Source organism: Lactuca sativa, chromosome 7 (assembly GCF_002870075.4).
Source record: "Lactuca sativa cultivar Salinas chromosome 7, Lsat_Salinas_v11, whole genome shotgun sequence".
In the NCBI taxonomy this organism is placed as follows: Eukaryota; Viridiplantae; Streptophyta; class Magnoliopsida; order Asterales; family Asteraceae; genus Lactuca; species Lactuca sativa.
In genome coordinates this window covers 204,151,328-204,174,500 of record NC_056629.2, presented here as the reverse complement: position 1 = coordinate 204,174,500, position 23,173 = coordinate 204,151,328, and the positions used below count along the sequence as shown (strand labels likewise).

The 23,173-nt window shown below is 38.1% G+C and overlaps 1 protein-coding gene across 1 annotated transcript; it reads right to left on the bottom strand.

The window, feature by feature from the left end:
- Window positions 1-4,455: 4,455 nt before the first annotated feature.
- Window positions 4,456-8,054, bottom strand: LOC111884721 (probable WRKY transcription factor 2). Its single transcript, XM_023881029.3, has 6 exons — window positions 7,865-8,054; window positions 6,814-7,262; window positions 6,559-6,735; window positions 5,779-6,473; window positions 5,444-5,602; window positions 4,456-5,275 (listed from the first exon to the last, which is right to left on the bottom strand). The coding sequence occupies exons 2-6, from the start codon at window positions 7,231-7,233 to the stop codon at window positions 4,714-4,716; spliced, it is 2,013 nt and encodes a 670-aa protein (XP_023736797.1). The 5' UTR covers window positions 7,234-7,262; window positions 7,865-8,054; the 3' UTR covers window positions 4,456-4,713.
- Window positions 8,055-23,173: the final 15,119 nt, after the last annotated feature.

Sequence of the window (23,173 nt, the reverse complement as noted above, 5' to 3'; positions counted from 1 at the left end):
CTACTCAACTCTTGGCCTAAAAAGATAAACACTCCTACAAGGCCCAATACATGGCCCAATTTCCAATTGGGCTTAATCCCTTCACATGGGTTTCAACCTAAGGCCCAATAATGCTTCTCTAGTCCAAATATTCAATTCTAGATGACCCACTAAGGCCCAAGATACCAGCCCATGGAAATGGCCCAACCCAAGGGCCAAACAACACAAAGCCCAAATTCGATGAGTAAACGGGGCGTACTCCTTTGTATGCTAAGCGTACAGGCTGTATGGCTTGTACGCCCAACATACTGCTCTGTTAAGCCATTTATACCATTAAGCACTTAATACTTTGTTCCAGAGGCTAATATCACATATCCAAGTCCTCTTTAACGTCTTAATCCATAAAGTCACTGACTTGGTGACTTTTACAAAACCCAAATGAACCTAAACTCAAAGTATAGCAATCTACTTCCATGAAAATGGCTATAACTAAATCATGGAAGGATTTTAATCCCAAAGATGACAACTTTATGATTCAATGACCTAAATAACACTGAGAATGGAAATTCTAAGCTTCATAAACTATAAGGACTCGTGACACTTCATCAATGGGACCAAAAGGGTCCATAAACCCATACTTCAAGAGATCTAAGCAAATAAACACCAAGTTCAAAGCTTTATACCTTATATAAATGCCAAATGTTGATAAGGTTCTGGATATATAAGCCTTTGCTCCTTTGCTAATGCTTCAACAATGGCCACCTTTCTTCAAAACACTAAGATGCACTCCAAAATGGTCTTCTAAGCTCCAAGATCACTCAAGTATGGATTAGGGTTTCGAAGTAGCTGCTTTAGGGTGAGAGGGAGGCTAGTCTTTGAGGCATAATGTTCCTTATATAGTGTCATACCCTAAAATTTAGGGTTTTAGTCTGAATGGAGTACGCTCCGCGTATCTCTTTGTGCGCTCGGCGTACTCACAAACCACCCGCAACCATGCAGCCTTCTACGTTGGGCGTAACCAGCCAAACACGCGCATGCATTCCTTGCATGTGTAGGACTGATTTGTCACTTATCTCCATCAGGGACCAAAATTGTCAATAACTTCAAAGTGTCATATCTTCCTCATCTGAGGTCCGTTTCCAACGAACCTTATATCCATGAAAAGGTGGCGAGAAGCCCTACGCTCAAACAACATGCCCAAATCTTAAAACCTTCCGAATAAAACCCAAAACCCATAAAAGACCGAGACATCCATTTACAATCATACCCTTGGCTTCCGAAGACACAAACAAATACTTAGGTCACTCATGCCATGACCCCCACCTCCGAACTAGGCCAAATCCTTCCTTTCCCAGGCCGCAGTCTCGAGCAGCGAAACACTTTCAAAACCAGGTGTTACATTTAAAACCGAGTGTTACAAGTTAAATATATGGTATTATTTCAGGGGGCACAGGGTATTCGGGACGGAGCGCCCCGTACCCGCCCCCAAACCCAAACCCGAACACAAACACATTTTAAAAATGCATGGAAAACAAGATTCAACAGGATCAGAGTCTCACTGAGTTTTTGACATCCCTACTCAACATGTTGTAGGTATAACAATGCATCTTGTCGTGATCCACATGATTAATCAACCTTGATATATTTTCATAGTTTTGGTTTCACTCAAGTTGGATCATGCATTCCTCACTTGAGTTCGAGGGGATATTAATGTACTAATTTTGTATTATCATATAGTTTGGGTTTATTTTTTGTAGTTATTGGTAATTAGAAGCTTTTATTATAATAAGCATTGACGGGTCTTCATAAGGGCCAGGGGGGTTGTGCCCCCCCCCCCCCCCTGTTCTTTTTTCATAACAAGTCCATTACTATTAAAAACTTTACATATTAGATCCAAAACAAAAAAATTTGACTATGGTCCCCCCTGTTCTTCAACTTTTTATATATATATATATATATATATATATATATATATATATATATATATATATATATATATATATATATATATATATATATATATATATATATAACTTTCGCCCCCCCCCCCCCCCCCCCAACTCAATTGTTCAAGCTCCGTCACTAATAATAAGCCATAAGTATATAGGTTTTTAATCCTTGTATAATTTTGTATGCTTCTTTAAGATCTTCGTTAATATACATAAGCGTGTGGCATGAAACTTTTGAGAGATTTTGAAAGTTTATCAGGTGAGTTCATACCCCTATAACTACGTTTTTAAATGTTTTTATACTCTTTTTTTAGGTGGGGGGGGGGGGGGGGGGGGGAATACAAGTACACACACGGTTATCCTCGTGTGAAAAACATCAATGTTTGTTGTATTTACAAAACATTTTTTTGTATTATCAGTGTTTGTTGTATTTAATCTACACATGAATTTTAAAATGAAGGGAAAATATCTAGTGTAAGTCTTGAGTCTGTAACATCTAATAAACAATATGATATGCTAATCTTTAAACTAATCAAAATTGTTGATTCATTCGTAATTCATCTAAAAACAATTGGTTATGTTTACCGACATATTTGTAGAGAAACCATATATTTCCAAAGAGTCAAAAATGTGCCTTCTCTTTAAGGGACGGGGCGTGTTAGATGGTAAGTTAATGGTTCTTTTTTTGTATTATCAATGATTTTTGTATTGAATTTAATGTAAACATATATTTCAAAATGAAGAAAAAAGATTTAGTGTACGTCTTGAGTCTGTGACATCTAATAAACAATATGACATGCTAATTTAAAATTGTTAATTCGTTTGTAACTCATCCAAAAAACAACTTATTATTTCTAATGACATATTTTTTAAGAAACCAAATATTTCTAATGACATATTTGTTGAGAAACCAAAGAAATGAAAATACATATTAATAACTGGCCAAGGGCTAAAATGAAAGTTTTTCTAAAAAAACAATGGCAAATGGGGAACAAAAAAATATTGGGGCTAAATGCAAACTTATACGTAAATGTTGGGGCTAAATGCAAACTGAGGAAAATGCAAAACCGACACGTCATCATGACCTGTTGGTGACCGGTCAATGACCCAAAAATGAAACATTTTCTAAAATATAATGGCAAATGAAGAACAAAAAATAAAGTTTGGGTTAAATCGAGATGAAGATGTACAAATAATGACTTTTAAGGTATTAACCCTACTACTTTCTTGTAAATATCTTTGTTGCTTGCAAAATTTGAAAGATTTTAGTAATTACATATTCTAATGTTTCACAAAAATGAAATAACAATCTCTTGTGCCATGATATCTTCCTATGAAACATGATTTTTCCAATGGCAAAAAGCCTCTGCTCATAAAGAGTAAAAGACTCGCAATGTTTGGACTTTTCACATGTAGTGGTACCAAGCACGAAATCCACCCAATTGAGAAAAAAGAAGGAAAAAAATGTGATGCCAAACAGCATACTAGTAAATGAATTATGAAATTATGCAAAACCGTGTTGGGCGAAATCAATTTTGACACGTCAGCATATCATGTCAGCATGCCACGTCATCAAAACTGACACATCATCATGTCACATCAACATGTAACTTGGTTAACCGGTCAAGTGGTCAGAATTGTAACAAATTGAAAAACACAGTGTCAAAATTGACACAAAAAAAAATACGGTGTCAAATTCGAATTTTTATATAAAAAGAGTGTTTTTTTATGTCATTTACCCTTATATAAATTGACTTATCTAAATATGATTGTTTTTTTAGTAATAATAATTAAGCCAATTTTCAAAATATAAAAGAGTTTTTTTTTTGCTAAAAGCTATTTGAATAGCTTTTAGATTTGAAACTTTTTATTTTATCTAAAATTATAAGTTCCTAATGAAACTTTTTTTTCAATTTTTTATTAAGAGCTTTTAAAAATTGCATGCAAAACACACTCATTGTTTTCCAGTATGATGTTTTATTTAACAATAGTTATAATGTTTTTATCAATCTACGTAACCAAATAATTTGCTTACCAAATTATACATGCATAAGTCAAACCTTTTGATAACAAACTGAAACATAACGACACAAATTGGTAATAAAATCATTGTGTTGCATAAGTTGATAAAACTAGTTTCATCACATAAATAAATCATTTAAACCAATATCAAATACAATGATTACAAAAATCATCATGATAATAATAAATAAATTTAAGAAAAGAGTAAAATCATTGTGTTGCATAAGTTGATAAAACTAGTTTCATCACATAAATAAATCATTTAAACCAATATCAAATACAATGATTACAAAAATCATCATGATAATAATAAATAAATTTAAGAAAAGAGTAAAATCATTGTGTTGCATAAGTTGATAAAACTAGTTTCATCACATAAATAAATCATTTAAACCAATATCAAATACAATGATTACAAAAATCATCATGATAATAATAAATAAATTTAAGAAAAAAAAAACATAATAAGTAAGAGAAAAGAGTAAACAGAAAAGGACACTAATAGTAAATAACCAAACTCCCGACTACAAAATTGCGTAGCATTGCCGAAATGGAACATACACTAATGTTCAAATTGTCATATATATATAATAATATAATATTTATGTATAAAGGATAAAAAACCTTCTCCCAATGTAGTTTCAGAATCTTGAAATAAGCACTTAAAAACAAGAAAACCCCTACAAAAGATGATGCAACATGAAGCCCATTTTCTTCTACTCTTTCCCCAAAAAAAACTCAAATCTTGATCGAATTCCAATTTTCACATCTGTGGCCCAAGTGGCAACCGGTTCATCATCTGATGGTAAATGGGTGCACCAGGGTCCGACATGGGCTCCACCTTCGGTTCACCTTTTGGCAACATCAACGGCTGTGGCTGACCTAAATAATGATGAACAGGAAGAACAGGCATTTTCCCATGGCTATGGTGATGGTTAGCCAGACTGAGACCCATATGAGCCAACCCACCCGGTCCTTGTTGGCTCATTGGATACCCGTTGTATCCATGGGTGGTCCCACTCCCAGTGGGACCACCCATTTGACCATGACCACCACCAGGTAAACCATAATGATGGTTTACCTGAGCCTGAGCCCTATCGAAGCGGGCCATGGCGGTTTGCATACGAGATGGCTCAGGCATCGATAGGGCTTCTGGAGTCATGTTGTTGTTGTTGTTGTTATTAGCATGACTACTGTTACGTGCAGCTGGCACATCATGGTTGTGTTTCCCTTCGTAGGTTGTTATAACTGATTTTAAATCATGTGAAGCTCTTTCCACATGTTTCCTCACTGTGCATCCTGTGCTTGTACACTTGTAATAACTCCTGTCAAATTTAATTTCAAAAAACACCAATTCATGTCAAAAAAAAAAAAAATTAATTTTGTCTTTTACCCATAATAGCAATGTACTTACATTTCTTTACTTATACAGTAAATTAGGTTTTTGTATTATTTAGAATAATAATAATAATAAAAATAAAAATAATAATAACCTGGGATTTGGGTTTCCTTTGACAACTTTTTGTCCATATTTACGCCAGCGGTATCCATCATCAAGAATGTCCACTTCACTGGTTGTTTGCACAACTACCCTCGGCTCCCTTATGGCCCGGGTGGCCCCACTTACATCAGCTGCATATGCTTCAACTTTTCTAAAAATATCAAAAAAAACATTTTGATATTAAAGGGTGTTTGGATAATTAAAAGTGATTATGTAAACAAAACAGTTTTGTTGCAGCTAGTATCAAACTGATTTTTTCACCCCTAAATGAACAAGTAGTAGGTTACTCAAACCCTAATTAAAAAGTGTAAGAAAGATTATTAAAACCTTCTTTTAGACTCGGATTCATCTCCTTCACCATCATAACCAAGTGACACGCTGCCATGTGTCGCACGGTCATCTTCTTCGTCATTTGAAAATGTAGAGGACCCATCCACAGCATCACTAGATTCAAAATGACCGTTTTGCCCCTGCATAGCCATCCCAGAAGACGTCACCTCATAATTACCTTCCTGCCCCCACTGGCCACCATTCCCACCTTGGTCATTTCCATCACCTTGCATGTCACTTAACATGTTTGAACATCCAAGTCCAGATCTTTTAGTGGGCCCGAGTTTGGGATGATTGTGGGCCCCTTTGTAAATAATTTCAGTTATATGACCCTCGTGGGACCTTTCAACTTTCTTTTTAACAGGACAATTTAAATGAGTGCATTTGTAATAGCTTCTTGGATACTCACTTCCCTTCACTTGTTTCTGTCCATATTTCCTCCAATTATATCCATCTTCAGATGAGGCACTGTTGGAATTATTACCAATATCTCCATTTATTCTTTGATCTGCATCATCTTCATGATGTTCTTGAGATCTTTCAGAACTGCCATTAAGAAAGCCTGAGCGAATATGGAGTGAAGATGTTTCATTTTGTGTTGGTTCAATCTTTTGTGGAGGGAATTGTCTTTCAGATTGAACTAGAGTTTCATTATGTTGAAAAGATTGTGTAGACATGAAAGGTGGATTCACCTAAATGATCCAAAAGAAACAATCATTAATGTTTAAAAAAATATCCTGAGAAAATAACTTTTAAAGGTATGTTTACTCTGCTTACATGATCACGAGATACAGGAGCTGAATCTGGGAAAGGCTTAAAGGCAAAAGAAGTGTTATTAGTGTCCTCAAAGAAATTTTCTTTAACCCTATTAGAGGAATCCAAGAACATCATGGAGCTTCTACCATTACCATTTGGAACAAATTGGAACTTTCCAGTAGTTGGAGATGGTTGAACCTACAACAGAAAGAATCGATTGAGATGATTTAGTATAGTAAATTACTAATATACCCCTAGTTTATCTAGTGAGCTTACCAATGAGTTGGAAAGGAAAACAGGTGATTCCAGAAAAGAAGTTGGGCTAACACCAGGTGAAAATAAATATGGAGATTGTTGAGTTTGTGAATTATCAGAAGATTTTATAATCTCTGTATTCAACCTAGGAGCATTATGACCAGCTCTAGCTGCCATTCTTTCAACAAGAGGTGCCCTTGAGCTCGTTTTTTGATCACCAAACTCACTTGATTTTGTGGCATCACCATTTTCAGACCCGATTTGGGGATTTGGTCCAGGGAAAGTGAACCCGGTGTCGTTATTGGTATCATGTTTTGGAGGGTCGGGTACTGATCTTGAACCAGGATCATCCCCCAACATAGCTGCAAAAAAAGACCTAGGGCTAGGGCTCGGAGGCATCCAATCGCCAATTATCCCACCATGATCGTCAAATCCACCCATGAAAATCGAAAGCTTTCTTCCTTGATTATCTGTTCAGTGGTTTGTTAGTTTTTCAGACTTCGAAATTTCACACAAAATCGAAACAGTGATGATGGTGTTTTATGTACGAAATCATAGTGTTTTGGTCGTGTTTTTTTTGGAATCGTCAAGCTTTAAACAGTAATGATAGTGTTTTTATGTACGAATTAATCGATTGCGAAATAACAACAACAAATAAATGTACAGATTTAATTTCCGCTTTTGGTAAAACGATAAACCAAAAAAAACATTTGAATCGTCTACCCGATTGAAGTGGGTAGACCACAATAATAGAAGATAATACAGTTTTTCTAAAATGGGAATCGAAAATCGATGATATTCAAACATTCGCTTTTCACATATTCTCGTGGATTACGCCCAATTTTGCAATCCCGAACCAAAAATCGATATCCGAAAACGATCTAGCTAAAGGGAATTCATTAAAACCAGAGATCTGAATGGGATTGCAAAATCCAACCAACTTCAAATCAAATCTATCATTTCTTTCACACGAACAATTAAGGGTATAAACTACAGAAACTAAAAATGGAAATCCAATTGAAGAATCGATGGAAATGATTGAAAAAACATGATTAAGGGTTGTGATACGAACCTGGAAAACAACACACAGACAGTCAAGGGTAAGCTGATAACAAAGGAGACCCTTTTGTCTCCTCTGATTAGTTGATTCTCTGTGATTAACAGGCTTCCATTCGATTAAAGAAGTAATTTCTTGACAGAATTTTTTTGGTAATTTTCCCTTTTGTTTTCCCACCTCAGCCCCCTTCTCTCTTACAAATCTTATTGCAGAGAAATTTATAAATAAATAAATGTATGGTTTGTTGGGGTGGACCCGAAATGATTGGAATTTTAAGGGTCTACCAGAGAGAGTGAAAAATAATTTCTTTTCTAATTTTTGTTTCTTTTGTCTATCCTTAAAGAAAATATTTTTATTATAAAATTTCCTAATTTAAAAGAGAAAAAAATTTACTTCTCATGTAATAATTTCCAACACATGATTATAAAGTAGGGACGGTTCTGAAACTGGACCAAACCAATTTTGAACCGGGATAATTGAAGATCGATTAAAAAAAGAATATGAAAAAACCAAAAAACGACGATAACATATTAGAGGAATCAAGAATTTGACCGACTTAAAAAGTTCATCATACTATAAAGGCAAAAATTATTATTTTTTAGATTTTTTTAATTATTTATAGGGAAAATGACACTATAACACAACAAAATTTCAACTTTGTCCCGAATTGGTCACCGAAGTTATTTTTTGCGCAATTAGTCAAACTTTAAAATTACACGTCAATTACGTCATTTTGAACAAGATAACTGGATGAGCCGGTTAGATTGCTTACAAGTATTTTATAAATACGAATAAAAAGAAATGTGAAGGCCACATTAGTAATGTCACGTAATTATCAGTGTAAGTGAGAGGAACTTAAGTTAAGCTATTATTCATCGTTTCATTATCAGTACTCCAGAACCTCGAGAAAGAGCTAGGGTTTTCAAGTATCTACAAAACGAAGTGAAGTAGCAGGCAAGCAGTAGCTATGTCAACCTCGAACCCCCCTGTGATGTGTCCTATAGTTGAACTCAACTTTAACCATGTGTTTATTAGTTGTCCTTTCTCTTACACTAACGATATGAAATTTACATTCACATATCATGATTTTTATGGTGTGGCATGCACAAAGTGTATTACTTTTCTCATACGTTTCATGCAATTAGATTGTAAGAAGATATACTACTGTGAGCCAGGTGCTCCCCTTTTGAGTGGCATTATGCCTATTTAGAATGATGTGGACTATGTAGGTTCCATATTTTATGTATATGGAACTGGTGACCAAATATCCCTTTATATGGACCATATTAAATATTAGTGATGGAATATAGGATATGTTTGAGTCTAAATGAGAAGATGATGACCATGATTCTTGTATTATTGGTGAGGATGATGGCATAGGTACCCTTAAGGATGTGACAGTGGATTTTAATGAGAAAGTAATGACTATGAATAGAACATGTAATGATGAATTATTGTCTAAATTGTGTGTCCAATATGAGGGGGAGCAGGAGGATACCAATTATGATGTAGAAGATGAGGATGAAAGTGAACCCACAATTCAAGTTCATGCCATTTTTAATGAGTCAACACACTCCATTTTTAATGAGTCAACACATTAGAAGAAACAAAAGCTCATACTTGATATTATATTTAAAGATCCAACTCAAGTAAAAACTATATTGTGCAACTATGTCGTAGCCAATGGGTACCAATTGTGCTTTGATATATGAGAAAGAGGTTATTTGTGATTTATTAATATATTATAAGTATAATATATTAATTGAGAAATCATATTATTTAATTGGTATTGATTTAGAATTAATTTGAAATTAATTTAGTGATCAAAAGAGACTAATTAAATTAACGGGGACTAATTAGGCAAATCATTATTAATATAGTTTGGGCTAATGATCCATGTTGATTAGAATGGACTAAGAGTTAGTCCAAAGGGCTTATCATATAGATTATTGGATTCTAGGCCCAAGGAAGTGAATCAGGGTTTATAAGTTGAAACCCTAGGAATTCCACACTATAAATGTAACCCCTAATGCACCTAAAATTGGTCTAATGATTCCTAGTTGAACCCTAGCCGATTTTAGTGCTTCATGACCTCTCTCTTATAATCCTCAATTTTTTTCATGGTGTTTGTGACTTGTTTGAGGCATAACACTTGGGGTGCTAAGCTCTTAAAAGGCCAAGAACTACAAGCTACAAATAAAAGGTATTCTTTTAACTAATTTTATGTTTCATGTATCAAAATTGAATGCTAGTTAGGCTTCATGCTTTCGAAAATGAATATTACATGTATAACTAGAGAAAACTTAGATCCAAAGCATTAGGGTTGTATGTGCACCATAGGAGTGTTATAGTACATAAAACCCAACAGTGGTATCAGATTCATGGGTGTTTTCTGTTATATAGATGCATTGTTTAATTGTTCAAAGTTGAAAAAATGGAAATCTGCCTTCTGCCAGGATGAACTCGACGAGTCCGCTATGGAACTCGACGAGTTGGACAGTTTGTTGGCAGATTTTCAGGTTTTTTGGCCATAATTGGATTAGGATCATTACCATGAAGTGTTTTGTATCATAAAATCTGTTTTTTCTGATATGGTAGTGATCAACCTCATCTAATTAAAAGATAAATGTCAAATATTAAGATAAGTACAAGTTATGATAAGCTAATTATTTGTATTATTTGATTTATCTACATGTATTGTAATTAGGTCAAATTGATAAAATATAATATGATTATTTTATTGGTTAAAATTTGATCTAAATGTTTTTTGAAGAGTTACAAAACTTGCCATCAAGTTTTGGAACTCAAATTTTTTTAAGGAGTTACAAAACTTGCCATAAAGTTTGGAATTTAAAAGGTTTTCAAGAGTTACAAAACTTGCCCTCAAGTTTTGGAAATTGAAAAGTCTCATTTATAAAATATTGAATTCTAAAAACCTAGTAATTTGAAAATGTGCAACTCTTGGGTTCATAACTTAAAAAATGAATTAAATAGTTTTAATTTTGAATTTTGTATTTAGAACCTTGATGTCAAATTACATTCTTATGGACTTTATTAAATTGATTAAATGTTTAATTAAAAGAGAAAGTTAATAAATCCATAATCATATGAGTTGAAGTTAATTAAATTAAAAGTTTAATTTATTAATAAATTAAACCACCTAGTATTTTACAAGTGTAAAATACACCCTTATACTATATAAAATTAAAAGTTTAATATATTATATATGTATAAGTAAAAAAGTTAGTCTTACCGTTAGTAGGCCTCATTCATGAAGTTGTTCTAATAAGGGGTGTTTAAGGAAGTAGCCTGTAAAATGATCGTCATTGGGTATCCACTTTTACCCACCGCACCCTTGACCAGTGGAGGGTCGTTAGCGAACGGGTTTAATAGGACACTTGTAACACCCAAAAATTTCAAGCCAAATTTGAACTGTTAAAAACATTTCAAACCATTTAAATCATTACAACTTTGTTTTCAAAATGTAAAATATCAGAGTTTTCCCAGAAACATAAACAAAACATGAGGAGTTGTACGATCATGCCTTCGCCTTGTCGCGATCCCCTGATGTACCTGAAACAATAAACTAAAACTATAAGCCCGAAATCTTAGTGAGTTCCCCCAATATACCCATACCCACAACAATACATAGAGAATCATAAACAACATACTACGGGTCCAGTCAACCATCGGGTTGGAATACCCCAGGCCCACAACCAACAGGTTAGAATGTCAACATACTATGGGTCCAATCATCCTTGGGATGGAATACCCCAGGACCACAACCAACAGGTTGGAATGCCCACATACTATGAGTCTAGTCATCATTGGGATGGAATACTCACGACCCACAACCAACAGGTTGGAATGCCCAGGTCTATTGGCCTCCGCACAAAGCAGATAAGCCTCAACCGCCAAACAAACATGTGCATGTATGTATAACAGATAATCACATAACAGTCTATAGATAACAATTGATCTTACAGATCATACCACATACTAAATAATATTATCATACCCTCTAGGATCCCGATCTAACAGATCATACCACATACCACATAATATTATCCTATCCTCTAGGATACCGATCTAACAAATCATACTAGCATAACATAACCAGATAATAATCCAAAGGGTCGGCCTTGATGCCTTAGACCCTTGAGTGTAGTGAGGATAACTCACCTCGCAAGTAGTGTTGAAGTACTGCAAATCTCTGACTGTTGTCTCACCGGATATCTCACCCTATCACACAATAAATACTAAGTTAATACCCATCATGGCCTTCTTGACTAAATGTCCCCACCATGCTCATAAATTCCTAAAATGTCCCATAAGTCCAATAGTCAACCCTTGGTCAAAGTCAAAGTCAACTAACATGGTCAACAGTTCATGTTGACTTCAACTCGTCGAGTACCCTCAGCTACTCGCCGAGTTCCTTACATAACTCGCCAACTTGCTGAGTCACTTGAGTGACTCGTCGAGTTCCTAGTGTCAGTATCCGTAAACTCGCTGGCCAACTCGTCGAGTTTTCCCCTTATAACTCGCCGAGTTAATATGTGTCCAAAGGTTGGGAAAACCCTAGCCGACTCGCTGAGCCCACGACAATCTTCATTGGACTCGCCGAGTCGACCATGCGAATCACCGATCCAGCTTCCTAAGGCTCCAAATTGCAGATCTAGCTTCCCAAGTCATGTTTATCACGTAAAGTTGCAAACTTTACGTGCATGCAAAGCTCTAAAGTCTTAAAATGACCAAACCAAGCTTGTAAAGAAGTCTCGCACTTGAGGGAAGGCTCATACTTGTCAAAGCTGATAACTTTATGGACCTATTTGCCAAAGGGAGTCCAAATTTGAAGTTGAAACTTCAGATCTTGGCTCAAACACAAGAAACTTTTCCTAAAACCCACCCAAAAGAGATTTAAGATGAAATGAGCCAAGGTAACAACCAAATACCTTCAAGAAGGTGTCAACTGAAGTAGATCTTTTATTCCCATGAGTTCCTTGCTTCAATTTACTTGTTTCCCCAAGTGTTTCCTCACCAAGATCCTTCTTCCAAGCTTTAACACACCAAAGAAACATATACTGACACACGATTTAGGGTTTAAGAGTGTCAAGGAGCTGTAAAGGGGATGATGGGGGAGGCCAATGATCCTTTAAATAGGGTGCAAAACCCCGAAATTTAGGGTTTCATCTACCAGCTCCTACTCATTGAGTCCCTTCTTGGACTAGGCGAGTAGGTCACTAAAACACGTGGACCAACCCGCTGCTACTCGACGAGTAGGGAAACCAACTCGTCGAGTAGAGACCTTGAAATCAAGAAAATTCTTATATAAAAATCAATATTTGAGAATCCGGGCGTTACAATTCTCCCCCACTTAAACTAGACTTCGTCCTCGAAGTCTGCCGCGGTGAACAGCTCCAGATAGTGCTCCCACATCTCTGCCTTCGGCTCCCATGTCCACTCGGACCCCCTCCAATGCTCCTGCTGTACCTTCACCAAAGGTATCTCCTTGTTCCGCAAAACTTTCATCTTCCTCTCCAGTATGGCCACAGGCCTTTCCACGTAATTTAGGCGCTCATCGACCTGAATGTCATCCAACGACACCACTACCTTTTGATCCATATTGCACTTTCGCAACTGTGAAACATGGAAAGTGATGTGGATCCAACTAAGATCCTCTGGTAGCTCTAGCATGTATGCCACCTTGCCAACCCTGACAATGATCCTGAACGACCCAATGTAACGGGGACCTAATTTCCCCCTCTTCCTGAAGCGGATCACACCCTTCCAGGGTGAGACCTTCAGAAGTACCATATCACCTACCTGAAACTCTAACTCAGATCGGCGTCTGTCGGCGTAACACTTCTGCCGAATCTGAGCGGTCTGCACTCGCTGCCTAATCTACTGAATCTTCTCGGTAGTATGCAAGACTATCTCCGTCCATCCCATCACCCTGTGTCCGACCTCACCCCAACAAACCGGGGTGCGACATCTCTGCCCATACAACATCCCGAAAGGCGGGGTACCAATGCTGGAATGATAGTTGTTGTTATAGGCGAACTCTGCAAGCGGTCTGTGGGAATCCCAGCTCCCACCGAAGTCAATGACACACGCCCTCAACATGTCCTCGAGGGTCTGAATGGTCTGCTCGCTCTGAACGTCTGTCTGCGAATGGAATGTTGTGCTGAAGTGCAACCATGTGCCCAGTTCCTTGTGGAACTTCTGCCAGAAACGGGAGGTAAATCTAACATCCCGGTCGGAGACAATGGAGACCGGAACCCCATGATGAGCCACGATCTTGCGGATGTACATGTCGGCCAACGTCTCAACCAACAAACTCTCCTGAATTGCCAAGAAATGAGCACTCTTGGTCAATCGATCTACGATGATCCATATAGCATCAAATCCCTTTGTCGTCCTCGGCAACTTGGTAATGAAGTCCATCGTGATTTGTTCCCATTTCCACATAGGAATCTTTAGAGGCTGTAGCATACCATGTGCCCTCTGATGCTCGACCTTGACCATCCTGCAGGTCAAACATCTCTCGACATACCAAGCGATTTATCGCTTCATACATCGCCACCAATAACTCAAACTTAGGTCTTGATACATCTTAGTATCCCCCGGGTGAATAGAGAAATGAGACTTATGAGCCTCCTCCATGATTGTATGTCTAACCCCACCAAGTATCGAAACCTATACCCGACCCCATCGGGTCAATAATCCCCGACTATCCTGCACAAAGCGGGTGTTTTCACCCTTGATCCTCTATAACTTCCAGTTCTCTCGTCGCATGCCCTCAAACTGAGTATCCTTGATCAAGCTCATAAGCGGAGAATCCACCGATATCCTCATACATACCGTTGGGGTGGAAGACCCAGCTGACTTGCGGCTCAAAGCGTCCTCCACCATGTTCGCTTTACCGGGGTGGTAAAGGATCTCGCAGTCGTAGTCCTTAACTACATCCAGCCACCTACGCTGTCTCATGTTCATGTTCGGCTGATCCATGATGTGTCTCAAGCTCTTGTGATCCGTGTATATGGTACAACGGACCCTATATAGGTAATGTCTCCATATCTTGAGAGCGAACACCACCGATTCCAGCTCCAAATCATGTGTAGGATATATCGTCTCATGCGGCTTCAGCTGCCGCGACGCATAGGCTAAGACCCGTCCTCTCTACATGTGGACCGCCCCCAAACCTGTGATGATGCATCATAAAACACCACAAAATATTCCACTCCCTCCGGGAGTGTCAAGATTGTAGCCTCGCACAAACACTGACAAAGAGTTTTAAACGCCCTCTGATGCTCAGGGCCCCACTGGAAATCCACCCCCTTCCTCGTTAGACGAGTGAGGGGTACTGCAATCTTAGAGAAATCCCTAATAAATCTTCGGTAGTACCCTGCCAATCCCAGGAAGCTCCTGATATCCAAAGGAGACCTCGACACCTCCCACTTCATGACTGCCTCGATTTTGGCCGGTTCAACCAAAATCCCCTCCTGGTTAACGAGATGTCCGAGGAACTAGACCTCTCGCAACCAAAACTCACACTTTGAGAACTTGGCATACAGCCGCTCTCGTCTCAGAACTCCCAACAACTCCTTGAGGTGCTCCTCGTGCTACTCTCGGGTCTTGGAATACACCAAGATATCATCTATGAACACAATGACCGAGCGATCAAGCATCAGTCTGTAAACATGATTCATCGTGTCCATGAATACTTCCGGCGCGTTGGTGAGCCCAAATGGCATCACCACGAACTCGTAATGACCATAATGAGTCCGAAACACGGTCTTCTCCACGTCCACCTCTCTGACCCGAACATGATGATATTGTAACACCCGATTCCTGGTATGCAGTTAATTCAAGCATTTCTTGTGTTTTCTCTAGGACTCAACGAGTCGAAGGCCCGACTCGTCGAGTAGAGTCGAGATCCGCGGACAGTTTAAGTAACCTACTCAACGAGTCGGAAGACTGACTCGACGATTAGGTGTTGTTTGGGTAAAACCCTAAATTGATGGTTTTCACCCTATATAAACACCATATCTCAACCTCCATCATCCCTTATACTCCTAGAAGACATCATATCGAAACCCTAGCCGTTTTTGTGTGTTCTAAGGCTATTTTGGTGCTTTTTGGTGGGTTGTGAAGTGTGAGAAGAGGAAAGGAGCTTGTGAGACCAAGGGGAAACAAGAAGATCCAGAGTTTGGAGCTTATTTTCAGCTTATTGGAGGTATGAAGCTAAACATTTGTCTATAGATCTTGATTTTTGGGCCTTTTCCTTCATCTTTCTAATCGCTAGAGAGGTTGTATTCGGGATTTAGTGTTGGAAGTCAATGTATGCATTAGATCCAGGTCTATTGGGGGTTTTATGGCACAAAGGTGCCCATTTTGTTTCCATGAACACCCCTTGCACCTTGGAGGCCATCTTTTATGGCTTTTTGGGCCAAAGACCCCTTTCATGTGTACCGAGTTTGGAACTTTACGTGTAAAATGGACACTAGGAGGCCAGATCTATGGGTTTTGGTGTGTTAACACCCATTAAATCGACTGTATAGTGTTGGTCAAGGATGGACTCGAGGAGTTGTTCTTGGGACTCGACGAGTCGCGGTGTATTGACCACCAAATCCTTTCTGTGGATGGGCCAGTTGTTAGCGAGGAAGTCTCGTAGATGTTTAAACACAAAAAGGGACCTGAGAATCATGGGACTCGACGAGTGTATGAGCAGGCTCGGCGAGTCCAAGGCAATCTCCCAATCTTTGAAGATGGACTCGACGAGTTGTTCATAAAACTTGGCGAGTCGTAGACCGGACACATTCTTATGAAGGAGATGATCTCGTCGATTTCAAGGAAGAACTCGACGAGTCGGATGAAAATGGTCCCGATGGTTTGAATGAAGGAGAACCCGTCGAGTTCTTGCTAGACTCGACAAGTGAAGTCGGGGTTGGATCGGGTTAGTGGAGTATGGACTCGACGAGTTGGTAGAACAACTCGGCGAGTCAGGTCAACTGAGTGTTGACTTTGTCTTGTTTGGTATGACCCCTGTTAGGGTTGCATACTCAAATGAGTAACTTTGAATCATTGTCGTGTAGGGATCGAGGAGTCGAGGGTAGTCGACTTGTACGTTGAAGATAGTTCAGACACTGCACTACATCGAGGTGAGTTACCTTCCAGTAGGGTGGGTCTAAGGCCACAATTCCGACCCACCATCAGGGGTATTTGGTGGATAATTGTCTCTGTGATAATTATCTAGGTGTGCTTATGTGATATGGTCACGAGATATGCGTGTATGATATGCAATGTGTATGTTAGTGGTAGTAGTAGGGAATAGTTTTTCTCTGACATCGGTCGTTAGGATCGAAGGATAGGTCAGTACCCAGATATGCCTGACTGTATGATTATATCTTGATATTTTATGATAGCAGTAGGGGGAGAAATAGTCCCCGGTTACCGATGGAAAGATATCGATGACAGTTACCGGTTGAAAGATACCGATGGCGATTACCGGCTGAAAGATACTGATGGCAGATACCGGTTGAAAGATACTGATGATATGATATTGTATGTGGTATGATGGGGGAACTTACTAAGATTTGTGCTTACAATTTTGGTTTTGGTTTCAGGTACCTCTTCGTCGAAGGGGAAGGAGTCGCCGGTATAGCAGCGCATCACACACACATGGTTTCTGCATTGGGTTTCTGGGATTGTATTCTGATTTTCATTACTTTTGATGTCATGGGTTGGGACACAACAATATGATTTTGTAATGTGTTGTTTTATTGACAATGTTTTAGTAAAATATTTTATATAATATTAATTCAAAAATGAAATTTTTGGTCTCGAAATTTGGGATGTTACAGATACCCTGACCTCAAATCAGTCTTGGAGAACCAAGATGCACCCTGAAACTGATTGAAGAGATCATCTATCCTCGGGAGTGGATAACGGTTCTTCACCGTCAACTTGTTCAACTCCCTATAATCAATGCACATCATGTACAAACCATCGTTCTTCCTGACGACAAGGATCGGTGCTCCCCTTGGAGAACTGCTAGGTCGAATGAACTGCTTGCCCAGCAGTTCCTACAGCTGTGAAGACAACTCCTGCATCTCGGGTGGCGCCAACCGGTACGACGCCTTGGCAATAGGAGCCGCACCAGACACCAGGTCGATCCAGAACTCGACCAGCCTCTCCGGAGGTATCCCTGTCAACTCCTCCGGGAACATGTCGACAAACTCCCTAACCACTGGAACCTCTGAAACTAAAATTCGATCCCTGACCCGCGTATCCACCACATACGCTAGATAACCCACATACCCGTGCTGAATATACCGTCAAGCCCTGGCAACTGAACAAAACCCTGCTCCCACTCTGGTGCCCTCACCATATACAATCAGTTCTCCCCCACTTAGGGTTCAAACTACCACTCGTTGGCCCTCACAATTTATCATGGCACCAAACCGACTAAGCCAATCCATCCTTACAATTACACACACCTCCCTAATGGGGATCGGAATCAAATCTATCGGAAAGGACACCCCGAAAATCTCCAACTCACACCCTTAGTAAACCGAAGAAGCATAAACCACGTGTTCGTTGGCGATGGAGACTCACAACGGACACTCTAGTTCACCTATTGGCACACTGAACTCCCTACTGAAAGTTTGAGATACAAAACGACCGACTCGCCCCCGAGTCAAATAAAACCAATGAAGGCAAGGAGTTCACTAAAAGTGTACCTAATCACAGGTACAACAGATAAGCATAAAACAGATATAATAAATAAGATAAAGGATAGAAACATACCAGCAATCACATCTAGTGCTGCCCTGACCTCCTCTGATGTGAGCTGGAAGGCACGCCCCTGAGCCTTTGGAGGCTTTGCCTTAAACGAACTCCCATCTGCAATCCTCAATGTAGTCGGTGCTGGAGCCTGCGCTGGCTTGGCGGATAGCAGAGGACATTGGGCCTTCACACGGCCCACCTGATCACAATGGTAACAAAGTCTGAATCTGGAAGCCGGGGTCGACTGCCTGCACTCCCTGGCCAGATGGCCTCGCTTGCCACATCGGTGGCATCCACTCCCTGATCAACACGTCCCTGAATGAGCCTTCCCACACTTCCTACAAGTGTGACCTGGCTGTCCCCCAATCCTGGTATCAGCGGTCTTCAACCACTTCGGCGCCAGCTGCGACTGCGCCAGGGCCTGCCGCTACTCTCTCAGCTACAACTCGATCTCCAACTCACGCCGCCTAGCGGCCTCCTGCAACTCCAGAAGAGTATCAAATCGCTAGGTAGACACAAACTGACGGATGTCAGTCTTGAGCATGCTCAGATAACGAGTCATCTGAAACTGCTCGGAAGCAAACTCGCGGCAGAACATCGCCCTCTCGGTGAACATGCGGGTGATCTCCGTCACCGACTCCCCATCCTGTTTCAAACTCAAAAAATCTTGTAACAACTGTTCCCGCTCAACCCGTGGAATATATCGGGCGCAGAACATATCCCTGAACTACTCCCAAGTAACAACAACTCTCTGCTCATCAGTATACGACCCAGTCGTCAATCTCCACCAGTCCTTGGCCCCGGACCTTAACAGATTCAGAGTACACCTGACCTTCTGGTCAATAGGACACGAGAAAGTAAAGAAACACCCCTCCACATCTGAAATCCACCTCATAGCCTTGATGGGGTACTGCGTCCTATCAAAAGTAAGGGGCTTCGTGTTATCTAAGTCACTGTACTGGAAGCCCCGAGTGGCTCCTCCTCTTCCTCCTCCAGCCGTTGTTACAGCCGATACAGTTGCACCGATAGCCGCCCCTGCAAGGGCTGCGTATCGCTCGTCGAAGTACTCGACCATGGCGGTCTTAATAGACCCAAACATCTCGGTTGGCTGTGCCCGGAATAACATGGCAACCTCATCATACAGGATCTCTCGAATCCTGGCGTCTAACTTAGCTGTAAATATTAAATTATTTATTTATTCATCATTTGTTTGTATTTATTTGAAAATGTTACTTTAAAAATGCTTAATATTTATGATATTTAATTTTTTTAATCAAATTGTGTAATACACGTGTCTCACAACTAGTATATATATATATATATATATATATATATATATATATATATATATATATATATATATATAAAAGAGAGAGAGAGGGGTTCAACTGAAAAAAATATTGAGAATGAAGGAATAAATTTGAACCATTCATTTCAAATCTATTGCTTAAGCACTCCAGTGTATCGGGCCGACGGAACAATATATATATATATATATATATATATATATATATATATATATATATATATATATATATATATATATATATATATATGTATGTATGTATGTATATGGAAATCTCCAGAAAAGTCCTAAAATTTTAGTCTAATATATGAAAAAGTCCCGAACTATTTTTTGTTTACAGAAAAGCACAGAATACCAGCTAAAACTTCGAAAAAACCCTTTTTGGCCGGTTTCGTAGATTTAGCCGGTATTCTGTTCTTTTTCATTAGTTTGCTCAAAATATTAGGAATTTTCTGAAAATTATCCGATAACCAAAATATTGGGACTTTTTTTGAAAATTACTATGGAATTAGTGGATATTATTATTAACAAATCATTTATAAACATAATTTTTTTTTTATCATAAACAAAGGAAATACATTTGTTGCTAATTTCTAGGAATAGAATGGTCGACTATGTACTTCTCTACTGTTTGTTGACCACTTCAAAGTCTCTATGTTATTCCTATGTATCGTTGTGGGTGTGATAGTGAGAAGTACTCTGTTAGGCATGATCAATACAAGAGTTGATAATATTTATTAATATACAATCAATAATTATCTACTTGCTATTAGGCATGATGCTATATGATCACGTGTTATCAGAAAATATCGTTACACGAACATATAGATCTTTCATTATGTTCTTTAGCCTAATTACCATCTAACCTCCAAACATTATCCGGTAACAATCATAAAATTACACACATCTATCGAGAGTGAAAAGTAAACTTTGAATGATAATTTAAATAGATAATAACCATCTACTTGTTTCCATATAAATTATCATTCACGGTTCACTTTTCACATTTTATAGATGTGTGTTAGCCGGTGGTTGTTAACATGTAAGGTATGAATGTTGGTTGGTAGTTATGTTAAATAACATAAGAGGAACACCAACATTAGAGGAATGCTAACTAAGTTCATCTCACCATCATACCCACAACAATGCATATGAAGAACGTAGAGAGTTTGAGTGGTCAGGAAACAATAGAGTACTTAGACCACCAATTTTTTCTAGAAATTAGCAACAAATGTATATTTTTTAAATAAAAATATTTTTTATGTTTATAAATGATTTGTTAATAATAATATCCATTAATTTCATGGTAATTTTCAAAAAAGTCACAATATTTTGGTTATTGTGTAATTTTTGGAAAAGTCCTAAAATTTTGAGCAAACTAACGAAAAATGACAGAATACCAGCAAAATCTGCGAAACTGGCCGAAAAGGGTTTTTTCGAAGTTTTAACCGGTATTCTGTGTTTTCCTGTAAATAAAATTTAGTTTGAGACTTTTGCATAAATTAGATTAAATTTTAGGACTTTTCTGGAGATTTCCCCCCCCCCTCCCCCCCCCCCCCCCCCCCCCCACACACACACACACACACACACACACACACACACACACATATATATATATATATATATATATATATATATATATATATATATATATATATATATATATATATATATGGTGGCGGTGGTTGGTGGCGGAAGTGGTAGTTGGCAGTGAAGGGGAGGTGGTGGATTCATATATAAATACACTTACATTTATATTCATATATTAATATTACTCATCCGCGTCGTGTCGGTACGACGGAACGTTTTGCAATAAAATAAATGATTTGTTGATAATAATTCATTTATTTTCAACTTTTTTATCATATCAATTGAGCTTATCCCTCCCCCCCCCCCCCCCCCCCCCCCCCCCCCCCTCTCTCTCTCTCTCTCTCTCTCTATATATATATATATATATATATATATATATATATATATATATATATATATATATATATATATATATATATATATTGCAAACTTTAATATCGACCAATTAAACACCCTTCCACATAACAAAAAGGAAAAAGAACATATTATTAGTCTTTGAATTAGTTAAAAGGGCTTTAATTTCCACTAAGTGTTATTTGATTGTGTTAGGACAACCTTGTGGAAATACTTTCAAACACTTTTACGTTCTGTATAAACAACATAATCGATTTATAAAACACATATTTCGTAATATCTTTTGTTAAGCACAAATACGATTATATATATGAATGTAAAGTGCCCCCATTCTAATATATGAGTGAAGTTTGAGACGCCGATTACTATAACCAGTTTTCATAATAAAACCCAAAGATTTATATATGATTTATATATTTTCTCTTTGCCTTCTCAGTGAAGGCAGATGAATCACACAAATATCTACAACTAAAAGTGTTGGATAATTAATTAACTGATGAACCTTTAACTATTCTTGAATGATTTGTGTTTTTGAAACTTTTAATTAGTTTTGTAAATTGGTGAGAATTTTATATGTATTGTTTAACATAATTTGTATAAATTTCAATTACAAAATGAGGTGAACCCCAATATAAATCTAAAATAACTTGGGAGGATAAATTATATAATATTCAATTTGATCATATTTAAACATAAGTTGTTTATTTATATCATTGACCAACCAACTTGTTAAAAATGTGCAAATGTTATCATTATGACCGGCTATTTTTGGTTTAATCTTATTTGATGTATACGCGACATCTATGCAGAAAATTAGATCTGGAAAATGAATTTGGAGATTAATTATCTATTTGTTTTCTTCACATTTAGACAACTTTTTTTTGTACACGATTGCCCAACATACTTGGGTGCTCCGCAGGATTGGAACTCTAGGTGCGTACGCTCATCGTACACCCATGTACACCCGACGTATTCCCCAGTTGTCCATAACTAACTTTTAAGGTCTTAATTCTGTAACACTGTAACGCCCGTAGATCAGGGCTAGTCAATTTAAGGACGATAAGCGTCAAAAATGAGTTTCTGATAGAAGATTATTTAGAATGAATAATCTTAACTAGGTTGTATATATTACAAGGATTCCGTACATATAAAGAACGTCGAAATCCGAATTATAACGAAGAAGTTATGACCTGTCGAAGTTTCGCGACAGAACCAGCACGACGCTGAATGACGTAAAAAGTGAATTTATGTTAGAGCGATATTTAGCCTTAGTGATCTAAACAAAA